At 40.5% G+C, this 12,643-nt stretch overlaps 1 protein-coding gene across 1 annotated transcript in view; it reads left to right on the top strand.

Annotated features, from left to right (window-relative positions):
• LOC115460620 (kunitz-type U19-barytoxin-Tl1a-like) overlaps positions 1-12,643 on the top strand; it is a 79,270-nt gene that overhangs the window by 33,637 nt on the left and 32,990 nt on the right. The window contains exon 2 of the mRNA XM_030190391.1: positions 7,816-8,007. Coding sequence (XP_030046251.1) covers positions 7,962-8,007 — 46 coding nt within the window. The 5' untranslated portion in view covers positions 7,816-7,961. The remainder of the gene's footprint in view (positions 1-7,815; positions 8,008-12,643) is intronic.

Genomic DNA, 12,643 nt, shown 5'->3' with positions numbered 1-12,643 from the left:
GAGCTGGCTGTTGGCTGTTAAGACTGAACAAAAATGGATCTTCCCATTAGGTATTTCTTCCACAAGCCCAGATTGAACACTGTTAGAAATAAGATATTGGATTTGAGAGACCATTGGTCTCATCCAACATAGCACTGCTTATGTCCTTAGGTAATATATTAGGAGCAGCTCCCCTTCTTATAGTTACTTATATAGAGGAGATCATGATGTGAAGTGACCTGTTATGTTATTTTCAAGGACATTTTGAGGTATATGTTTTAGTTTGAGGAACTATGAAATATCAATGGCGTTTCCTATTTTGTTTTATTTCATTCTGGAAATGAAATTTAATCTCCCCCCCCCCCCCCCACCGCCTTTCATTTCAAACCCCTCCCCCTGCCAATTAAACAAGCAGCCAATTTTTTTTAAAGGCCACTTTCTCCCCCCCAGCTTGCTACAAGGCCTCCCCCCCAACTAACCTTCTATCCCCGAGCACTTCAAAAGTAAGAACAATCCTCAGGTGATCCTATGTCAGCAGTGCTGCTTTCCAAAATGGTCAGCCCGCACCAATTTAGAGTACAGCACCAGTGGCAGAGGAGCAATCATGGAATCCTCCTGCTCTTTGAAGACCCTATGGAAAGCAAGTAAACTGGAGTGGTCTGAAGCAGTGAGACTAAACCCAAGGAGGGGCTTTTTAAAAGTAGGGCATAGAATTTGCTATTAGTGTGCGAAACAGTGGCGTAGCCAAGGGTGGGCTTGGATGGGCCCAGGCCCACCCACTTTGGGCTCAGGCCCAGCCAGTAGCAGCACACCTATGATGTGGCTGGCAGGGATTCTCAAGCCCCACCAGACAAAAACTCCCAACAACTGTCCCTCCTGCATTTTGTAAATAGCAGATCTTCGCCTGCAGCAAGCAGCGACTGATACATACTATTCGTACCGGTCCCACAGCCTTCCCTCTGATATATTCCCGCCTATGCGGAAACAGGAAGTTGCATCAGAGGGAAGACCGTGGGGCCGGTGCGAATGGTACGTATCAGTTGCTGCTCGCTGCAGGCGAAGATCTGCTATTTACAAGGTATTCAGGGGAGGGGGATGCTTTTAAATATCATATATACTCTAAATTTAAATCACCTAGCAGAAATCTGTGGGGACTATATATCAAATAGCAAAATCATGTCCCAAACAGTACTATCTTCAGCAGAAAATTGTTTACTTTTTTATATTGGGATTATCAGACTTCTATGCATCTCGCAACCATCTGAACAATAATGTTCTATTGTTCTTTCTTTGCAAACGAAATGGTGCAGTGCAAATCCTCATAGAATTCCACTTTAAATTTTAGTCAAAAATAGTTTTTATCAAAAATTCTTAAACATCCTTAAAAGTTGTGACTTATCTTTAATGGCAGCAGCATAAAGTTATCAGGAACCTCCGCCGACATGGCCAGGTTTCGCAATCCGCTTTATCAAGGTGGAGGCTCACTGCGAACCAACGATAAAAATAAATGTCCAACATCTTTCATAAGGGGAATCTATATAATCATAAACTATAAAGAAGGAAAAGTACATATTTACCGTTATAGCTTTCATATCGTTCCTGCATCAACAAAATGGCCGCGGCATCTAAGCACACGCCTTCCATTTAAATAAGCTACAGCTGATCAAAAAGAGAACCTCAGGATTGGATAATCAACCAAAATAGCCAGCCAATCAAATCAGCGACCACCAGTCTATTTCAGAATTCAAACCGTCAGGGTGTAGAGATTTAAGCTGAAAGATCCATCTTTGCTCTTTAAAATTTAATAATTGACTAATATTCCCACCCTCCCATCCCGCACATATATGGTCAATAATTCTCCATTTAAGATCTGTAAAAGAATGATGAAATTCTAACCAATGTTGAACCAAAGGTGCTGATAGCACTTGATGTTTTATACGAGATTTATGTTCGTTCAAACGTACCTTAATAGGTTTACTAGATCTCCCTACATATATCTTGTGGCATGGGCAGATTATAACATATACCACATTATTAGATAAACAATTAGTATTCGATCTAGCATATATAGGTCGAGCGTCATCAGAATATCTCCAAACTACACCCTCAATGGTAGTATCACACCATTGGCATGCTCCACATTTCGAGTGACCTAAAATAGAGGAGTTAGTACCCTCATAATCCAATCTTTTGTATGATAGTAATTCCCCCAAAGTTTTACTCCGTTTATAAGCCCCAATCGGGTGGTATATGAAACATTCATAAATCTGTAGAACCTGCCAATGTTGGTGAATGCTTTTCAAGATTTTTGAACTCAATGGGGAGTAAGGGAGAACAACAGTAAGTTTATCTTCTGAATCATTAGCATGGTATTGTAACAGTAGATCCCTATTAGAAAATTTTGCTCGTAAATAAGCCTTTCTAACAATTGATTTTGGATAGCCTCTTTCTACAAATTTCTTTGTCAATTTTCTAGCTTGATCCTCAAAGCTACCCATTTCAGAACATATTCTTCTAATCCTTAGAAATTGACTTATGGGTAAACTGGTTTTAAGATGATAGGGATGAGAACTAGAGAATTGTAGCAGGGTATTTCGAGAGGTAGGTTTATGAAACACAGTAGTATGTATCTGATTGGATGTTTTAAATATCCAAACATCCAAAAATTCCAAACTTTGATGATGATAGTGGAATGTAAATTTTAAATTATTCTGTAAAGAATTCAACTTATTCATGAAAAGTAGCAAAGATGTCTCTGAACCTTCCCAAATAAAGAAAATATCATCCAAATAACGTTTCCAATAAGGAATATTGCTGAACTCCTGTAATGTGTAAATCATCTGATCCTCAAATTTAGCTAGATATAATGTTGCAACAGAGGGAGCCAATGTGGCCCCCATCGCTATACCTGTTTTTTGTATAAAAAATTGTTTTTGAAAAAAGAAATAATTATTCTCAATAACCAGATGAGCAAGTTTCATAAGAAACTCAGTAGAAATCCGATGAGGAGTAGAGCGTTGATCCAATATTTCTTGAATGATATTTAAAGCTGCATTCTGTGGGATAACAGTATATAAAGAGGTAACATCTACTGTAACAAAGATGGAGCTTTCCCCAAGATAAATATCTTGAAGACTACAAAGAAAGTCAGTAGTATCCTTCAAGTATGATTTCACTCGTTGGGCAGCTGGTTTCAAAAAAATGTCCAACAATATCGATAGTGGTTCCAAGATGGTATTACACAATGCCACAATCGGACAACCAGGCGGGTTAAGAATATTTTTATGTACTTTTGGGAGAAAGTATATTCTAGGAGTGTTTGGGTATTCTGAATATAAAAAACGAGCTTCACGTGACGTTAGCATGCCATTAACAGTGCCTTCCTCAATAAGGATTTTGATTGTGCGTTGTAATTCTGGTAAGGGATCCACCGGTGATATTTCATAAGTCATATCCTCATTTAATTGTCGATAGCCTTCTGATAGATATTTATTAATGTCCCAAAGAACTACAGCCCCTCCTTTGTCTGCCCGCACTATTAAAGTTTCACATTGGTTTTGTAGTTGAATTAGTGCTTCAGACTGACTTTTTGAAAGATTATAGATAGGGGCCGTTCGTTTATATATAGTCTCCAGTTTTATCAGATCATTCAAGATACATTTCTGAAATGCTATCACTGACGAATCCAAATTCTCCAGAGGCATCCATGAGGATTTAGGATGTACTAAAGAACTATCAGGAAGCGATGGATTCGTTAAAAAGAACTTTTTTAGATGTAATTTCCTAAAGAACTTATATAGTGAGACACGCATCAGAAAGGGATCATATTTAGCTGATGGGACAAAACCAAGTCCAAGATTTAATAGCTGTTCCTGAGAAGCAGAGAGCCCATAAGATGAAACATTTATAATTGCTGATTCTGATTTGTGCGGGCTCGAGTCTGATAGTATCTGCTCGGGCCCGACGTGTCTCCTTGATTCGTCTGATTCTGAAATCGAATTTGCCGCCCACGGTGACCTCTGTAAAAAGGGCGGTGACTATCAGGAAACACCTGATTTCTTCCAGATTGAAAAGATCTTCTATCTTCCCCACTAGAATCACTGTCGCTGGTATTCCCCATAAATACTGTTTCTGCTGTTGTTCTAGAAAGACGATCCTTATTCATCCAAAAGTATATTTGATTAAGGGCATAATCTCTTTCATCTCGCTTAAATTTTTTTATTTTAAACTGACGAATGGATTCTCTTGTCAGTTTCAGTTTAGCAGTCAAGTCAGCCATAGATCTCGAGTATTCTTCCGCTGGAGAGTTTATTTTTAATGCATCTGACATAGAAGATACTTTTAATTTTAATTCTTGTTCTACTGTTGCTGTAGTTTCAACAATCAATAGCATTAGATCCCTACTACACTTGTTGAGTATAGCATTCCACTTCTTAATAAAGCCATCATCATATGTAAACAAGGATGGTGCTTTTTGCATCCTTAAGCCCCTAGGGATCATATGGCATTTAATATATTGCGCCATAGTATCCCCATGTAATTCTGCTTGTATGAGGCGTCTATTCAATGATTCAAATTCAAACCAGGATACACCTCCTGGGTTCACTGGATCATTATCCATGATATTAGCACGCTGAATTAACTTAGACATTTGCTCGTCTGAATATCCAAACGATATGAAAGCTATAACGGTAAATATGTACTTTTCCTTCTTTATAGTTTATGATTATATAGATTCCCCTTATGAAAGATGTTGGACATTTATTTTTATCGTTGGTTCGCAGTGAGCCTCCACCTTGATAAAGCGGATTGCGAAACCTGGCCATGTCGGCGGAGGTTCCTGATAACTTTATGCTGCTGCCATTAAAGATAAGTCACAACTTTTAAGGATGTTTAAGAATTTTTGATAAAAACTATTTTTGACTAAAAATTAAAGTGGGATTCTATGCGGATTTGCACCGCGCCATTTCGTTTGCAAAGAAAGAACGATAGAACATTATTGTTCAGATGGTTGCGAGATGCATAGAAGTCTGATAATCCCAATATAAAAAAGTAAACAATTTTCTGCTGAAGATAGTACTGTTTGGGACATGATTTTGCTATTTAAATATCATATGGCATGCAGGTGAGAGAGGGAGAGACCAAATCACATGTGGGACAGGGCGGAGTTCTTCTGCCCACCCGCCTTGGGCCCAGGCCCATCCAAAATTGGGTGTCTGGCTATGCCCCGGTGCGAAAACCGAGCACACGCGGCGGGCAGCGTGACGGCAGCACAAAGACGGTGCCACTGGCTACAGCAAGTAGGAGAGTGATTTCTTCTGGCTCACAGGACCTCTTCAGCTGGCAGGGCTTAGGCATCCCTGCCAGTCATAACAAAGGCACCACAATTACATTTGCCTGAGCCCAAAGCTGGTGCTATTTTTCCATAAATAATGCAACCTGCATTATTCAATTATGCATAATAGGGAGGTGTTTTGCATGCATTTGCATGCCTTGCATCTTATTATTAATTAATGTGCATTAAAATACATTAGTACTAAAATATTTTTCAGCATGGGATTAGCGTGTGCTGATAGGCACACTACCATGGGATGCCTCAGCGCATCCAGTGGCAGTGTTTTTTGTTGCATGGTAGGCAAGTACTAATTCCTACTGCAGCTTTGTAAAAGAGCCCTTATACAAATAAAGCCTCATAATTTTTCTGATAAGAATCGATGTTAAAAAAAAGAGCACAAACGGGCTCATGAGGCTGCAGCTGTCATTTTTTATATGCTATCCCCAGGATTCTATATATCATGCCTTAATTTCCATGTTGAAATCGAAGCGTATGCTATAACAATGTGCATAACTTAATTGGTTAACAAGTAATTATCAGCACTAATTGGCATTAATTAGACTTTACACTCACTACGCTAAGCATATTCTCTAACATTATGCACATAAATTTTAAGTCACATAGTTGAAAAGTGGGTGTGGTTATAGGCGTGAAATAGGCAGATCATGGGCATTTATAAAATCTATGTATGTTGTTATAGCATACACCTGCTCCACGCCTAATTTTGGCATTGGAATTTACACCAATTTTTACTTGGCATAATTGACTGCGACTAAATTTAGACACATAGATCAGTGCTCAGCATATTTTATACAGTACCCCTAAATTAAAGCGTACTTTATAGAATACGCTTCAATTTCCACATGGAAATCTCGGCGCGATATATAGAATCTAGCCTTATATAGCTAATGTCAGAACCTTTCAGGTCCTGAGATGCTTAAAATCCAGGTGAAAATTCATAACAAATTAATAATAAAATGTAGAAGACCTAAGAATTTTTGTGTTCATTACCAAGTTACTGACCTAGCATGTAGAACCACATATATATGGTAAATGCATTTTATCACATGAGTAAGTGTGCACCAATTTAAGTCAAATTTTCAGTAAAAGTGCAGAAATGTATTGAAAACAAGGCAATAACAATACACTTTATCACACCCTAATGCTGTTCTCAAATACCTTCTAAAATACAAGACTCAAAAATTTGAACAAAATATAGTAGTTGCCCAGTGTAAATTTAGCAAAAACTTATGTGACCTTTTTTGATTAGTAACAAACGCAGAACTCCTTCTGCAAAGTACATGATAGGGTTAACTTCAGTCGTAGAAAGGTATTGAAAGTTATTACTTTACAAACCTTTTCTAGAGAAAGGAAAGTGGTAGAACTAGAAGACATGAATTGAGGTTGAAAGGGGGCCCGCTCAGGAATAATATCAGGAAGTACTTTTCATGGAGAGGGTGATAGATGCCTGGAATACCCTCTCATGGGAGGTGGTAGAGATGAAAACAGTAACGGAATTCAACAATGCGTTGGATAAACACAAAGGAATCCCATTATGTAATCAAACAATCTTAGCGGTAATTAAATGGCATCAGCAGTAATTGGGAAGCAAAGCCAGTGCCGGACAGACTTCTACGGTCTGTGCCCTGATCATGGCGGGACAGTTTCAGATGTAGCAGCTGGAGAACAAGGCCAGTGCCAGACAGATTTCTATGTCTGTTCCCCGAAAATGACAAGGACAAATCAAGATCAAGTATACAAATGTAGCATCACATTATACCTTATACTATGATCTTATCTTGTTGGGCAGACTGAATGGATCGTACAGGTTTTATCTGCCATCATCTACGATGTTACTATGTTATAAATTGTTCAAATTGTCCTCCCTGAGCAGACACACAAAGTACGAACATGTGTGTATGCCACCGTCTTAGTGTAGCGTTGATAACATGTTGATCAATTTCCTCCCATGGTCACTATCCTTCCAACGTACAAGTTTCATCAAGCTTTTTCAGAAACTTATATAAAGCTCCCAATGTCCAATTCTTTGTTAGAAATTCAGCAATACGTTGTTTTGCACTGTAATGGTTGTTGCAAAAACTTGATGACTCTTGTCTTCTTCAGTCAACACTATTTTCACAGTTAGCATAAACAATGACATCATATTGATATCACTTTTGCATGGTAGAAAATGTAAGTAAGCAGTGAGTTCTTGTAGTCAGTTATGCAAACTGTTGTTTGACATTTTTTGGGTAAAAATTACCCAAATTTGCTTAAGTTATGCAATTACACAACATAAAGACAAAATCTAGGAATTCATTTTTTTCCAATCGTATTACTAAATTGACTCAATTCCTATGAAAAACAACATAAGGAATGCTTTAAGAGTAAACATTAGGGAAATAATGCCTTTGTGGGTCAGAACCTCTTACTAGTTAGAATACCTGGTGAACCGTTTCATTTAAACTCAATGCTTCTTTTGTGTATATTGTGTCCAACAGTATGTGATCTGCCAATGGATGAAGGGCAGAAAGGGGAAAATCTGAGAATCAGGTTATACTATGATATAAAGACGAATCGTTGCAAGCCATTTGCATACCAAGGAGCTGGAGGGAATGGGAACTGATTCTTCACAGATAAGCAGTGTATGAAGAACTGTTCCACGTTAGCAGAGAAGCTATATCCTGATGATGGTTAAGTCATAGAATTCTTACCTTGCCTCTTATTCCATTTTCTTTGCATGCCACACAAAGAGGAGCATTTTTGAAAGGATATCCAAGTCAGAATAGGAGTGTCCAGGTCAGAACGTCCCAAATGGATGTCCATCTCACATGTATTTTCAAATAGGATACAGCCTGTTCGAAAATGTGATATGGATGTCAGAAGCGTAGCCAGGTTGAGGGCGTGGGGGGAGCGAGAGCGGACTGTTGACGGTGCCGGCACTTAATTTAAACGTGACAAATCATTTCAAAAATAGGTGCCAGCGCCTTCGGAAGTCCGTTTAGGGGTGTGGCTGCTCCCCTGGCGACCCATCTAACTACGCCTCTCCAAATTTTAAACAGGAAAACAAGGGATATGGATATGTGTACAGCACTATTCTTAGGAAATGGCCACACAGAGCAGAAGGTCAGCCTAGTGGTTAATGCAGTAGACAGTAAACCAAGAGATCCAGGTTTAAATCCCACTTTAATTTTTCTTTTTTCTTTTTTGTAATAGTGAGCCCTACATGAACAGAAAAATACTTATTGTTCCTGAATGTACACCACTTCAATACCCTTCAGGCTTGCAGGTGTCTTATATATTTAAGCATAGTAGATATTTTTCTGTTTCTGGAGGACTCACAATTAAAAAAAAATGAGTTAAAGTGGTATTTGAACCTGGGTCCCTTGGTTTACAGTCTACTGCACTAACCACTAGGCTATTAAGAATGTCCATAATAGCTGAAGCTGTCATAACAGCCTGGTAGTTCCTTCTGGTTTCAATTTCAGGGGAGCGGGAGTAGGACAGTAACCACTAGGGGATTAAGGAGATTCACGCCTTAATCCCTCAGTGGACAACTGTTCAATTAGAGCACTCTTCTGTAACCTAGATGTTCCTGAAACAGGTCTAAAAAAAGACTTCTTGCTTTTAGACATGGGTGCTTTTCCCCTTTGATAACTGCTGTTGGATATCCAAATTTCAGACCCTCCCTTGTCCTGCCCCAAACATGCCCAGAACACATTCCCTTGCTATTTGGACGTACTACAGTGTTGGACGTCCCAATTCTGCCTTTGCAAAATTGAGATTTGGACAGTTCAAGCAGATGGATGCCCATTTCAGTCTTTTGAGAAGTCCATATGATTCAAGAATGAGTGCCAAAGTCTACCAACAGCAAAGCCATGCATATTGACATTATACCCTATATATATATATATATATACTAGCCGTTAAGCCCGTTAAAACGGGCGAGATTTCCAGCTACCCTCCTCGCCGCCTGCAGCGCTTCCACACGGAGGTGAGAGGCACTGTCAGGTCAGTGCAGGGGACCTGATACGGAGGGGGGCGGCAGCGGCGGTGGGGATGGGGGGAGGGTGGAGGTTGGTGCGTGCAATGTTCGTTTCCAGGCTCCAGTGGCAGCGTCCGACAGTCCGACTCCGTTTCCCTCTCTGTTCCACCCTCTGACGTCATCACGTCTTGACGCGAGGGCGGGACAGAGAGGGAAGTCTCTACTGCGCATTTGCAGGTGAGTCGGTCACTTGCCATTTATATGTTTGATATATATAGATATATATAGATACAGATATAGATATATATACAGTGCAATCCGCTTAAGTGCAAGGGTCTGGGACCAAAGAAATGCATGCAGTTAACCGGAGCTTGCACTTAATCGTTGTGACCCAAAGAAGCTTGACATCTGATAAACATATGTACAGTACTGTTTATTATTATACGTACAGTATACAGTCTCCGTTAACTGACATTAGGCTTACTTGAAGTAATCAGTTATAGTCCTCTGTACACTAATGGGTCTGTGAGTTCCATAGACTATGTCTGCCAGACGGTAAAAACTGTCATATAGCACTGACATCCAGTGGCCTCCAGATAGGCCCGCACGGTGTTGAGACTCTCCAGCGCTCTTGCAAAAGTGACAGGTGGAGGTTGTTGAATTTCTTCAGCATGTGCCTCACTGCTCATTTCATCCTCTGTTTCATCATCAGCCATTGTTGCCTGCATGTAGGCGCATATTTCCACATCAGTGCTGTCATCAGCTGTTTGTAGATCGTAATCAACAGCTACGTAGTGATGAAACTCCTCTTCAGTAACTCCAACTGGGATGTCAATAACCTGTCCATCTGGCACGTTTGCAATATATACATCTGTTTCGTCCCTCTCCACATCCTTAACAAAGCTTGCCTGCTTGTAGCAGTTAACAATGGTTGCCTGTGTAACATGATTCCAGGCTTCTTTCTGCATATGTAGGGAATCCAACAGTGATAGATTACGAGCCAGTTCAACAGCACGTTTATCCTTGCCAGTCTGGTCATCCAAAATGCTCATCAGACGACGTACAACAAGAGCCCGATAATGTTGTTTGAAATTACTACTACTACTATTTAGCATTTCTATAGTGCTACAAAGCGTACGCAGCGCTTCAAATTGGCTATTATGCCCTGATCCATAGGTTGGATCAGAGAGGTAGTGTTTGGTGGCAGGAAGACCACCTTGACGTTGACAGCCTGACATCATCCCTGTGTGCAGCACAATTATCACAAAGTAACAAAATCTGATGCCTTTGTGCCTGCATCTAGTGTCTAACTTCTTTAACACTGCTTCCAAATTTCCCCAGGCATCTATGAATTTGCGTTAGCCTCGTATGACACAGGAAGTCGCTTAACTTTCTTGAAGCAATTGGGCTGTTTGCTCTTTCCAGTGACGAGGGGTTCCAACTTCTCACTCCCATCCATATTGCAGCAAAGGAGGATCGTCAGTCGGTCCTTCGACATTTTACCTCCCGTAGTTTCGGCTTGTTTGAATGCAAGTGTTCTATCAGGAATCGCTCGCCAGTAGAGACCGTTTTTGCCAGCATTGAAAATGTCACAAGGTGCAAACTCGTTCAAGATGGTAGGAAGACCTGAAACAACCCAACTTTCAGCACCAAAGTCATCAGCATCTTGTTTCTCACCATGCTGTTTCTTGAATTTTATGCTGTTCCTCTCTTTCCATCTTTCCAACCATTCAACAGTGGCTTTGAATTCAGTCAGTCCAAGACTTTCTGCTACCTGGTTAGATTTCTCCATAAGCAGTGGACCACTGACAGGAAACTGTCTGCTCCTGACTCGAGAAAACCACCGAAGAAGAGCATCTTCTACCTCCTCAGCTTTTTCCGCCCGTTTTCGTTTCCATTGTGGATTTGTATTGTTTTGCCAGTCTTCCAGAAGCTGGTCTTTCTGCTTCAAGACGTGAAATTTGACTGGGATTGACACCATATTCTTTAGCAATAGCTGCTTGGCTTTGTTTGTTTTCTAATTTTTTAAGAACTTCTATTCGTTCAACCAGTGTTAAAATCTTACAGTTCCGCCGCGATGATGATGACGACGACGACCCCAGTGTACACTCTAACAACATTCTTTCACTTATTCTGCCTGTGGCAGCTAAAGGGGTGGTAAATTTGAAATATTGTTGGTTGTCACACGCCAATCGGCTTCCATATTCTGCTCTTATGCAGAGTCTTCCCTGCAGAGGAGCGGTCTTAAACCATGCATGTAAGCGAATCTTGCACTTATCAGTGGTGCGCTAAACCAAAGTTTGTCCCCTTAGAAATTGATGGCACCAAAAACGTAACCGAGTACGGCATGCAGTTAAACAGAGCATGCACTTATCCGACGTGCACTTAAATGGAGTGTATATTTTATATATTATATATAGATATTATAAGAACACTAGTAAAAAAAGGCCCGTTTCCGAAACAAATGAAACGAGCGCTAGCCAGGTTTTCCTCGTAGTGTGTATGTTTGAGTGAGTGTGTGTGTGTGAGAGTGACTGTGAGAGAGAGAGAGAGTGACTGTGCGATTGTGTGTCAGAGAGAGATTGTGTCTGTGTGGTTGTGTATCTGTGAGTGACTGTGTGTGTGTTTCAGAATGACTGTGTGCGAGTGCGTATGTGAGACACAGTGAGTGTGAGAGAGTGTGTGTTCCCCCCTCCTACTCCTCTCTTCCCCTTTGTCCCCCCCTCTCTCCCCCCCTCTTATGATAGCTAAAGTAGCATCCCTTCCCTTACAGGCGAGGGCAGGGCAAACACTCATGGGCAAACTTTGATCTACACCACCACAGATTTAGAATGTTGGGACTTATGGCGGCTTCATTAGAATGTTGGAGGTGCATTTTATATAGAGAGATAAGCGTTTGCCATACTGGGACAGACCAAAGGTCCATCGAGCCCAGCATCCTGTTTCCAACCCAGGTCACAAGTACCTAGCAAGATCCCAAAACAGTAGAATACATTGTATGGTGCTTATCCTAGAAATAAGAAGTGGATTTTCCCCAAGGCCATGTTAACAAAGGCTTATGGACTTTTCTTTTAGGAAGTTATCCAAACCTTTCTTAAACCCCACTAAGCTAACTGCTTTTATAACATTCTCTGGCAACGAATTCCAGAGTTTAATTACACGTTGTGTGAAGAAATATTTTCTCTGATTTGTTTTAAAATTACCACTTTGTAGCTTCATTGCGTGCCTCCTAGTCCTAGTACTTTTGGAAAGAGTAAACAAGCGATTCACATCTACCCATTGCACTCCACTCATTGTTTTATAGACCTCTATCATATCTCCCCTCAGCCGTCTTTTCTCCGAGC

Source organism: Microcaecilia unicolor, chromosome 1 (assembly GCF_901765095.1).
Source record: "Microcaecilia unicolor chromosome 1, aMicUni1.1, whole genome shotgun sequence".
In the NCBI taxonomy this organism is placed as follows: Eukaryota; Metazoa; Chordata; class Amphibia; order Gymnophiona; family Siphonopidae; genus Microcaecilia; species Microcaecilia unicolor.
Note: the sequence above shows the minus strand (reverse complement) of the source record. Positions and strands in the feature narration are given on the sequence as shown.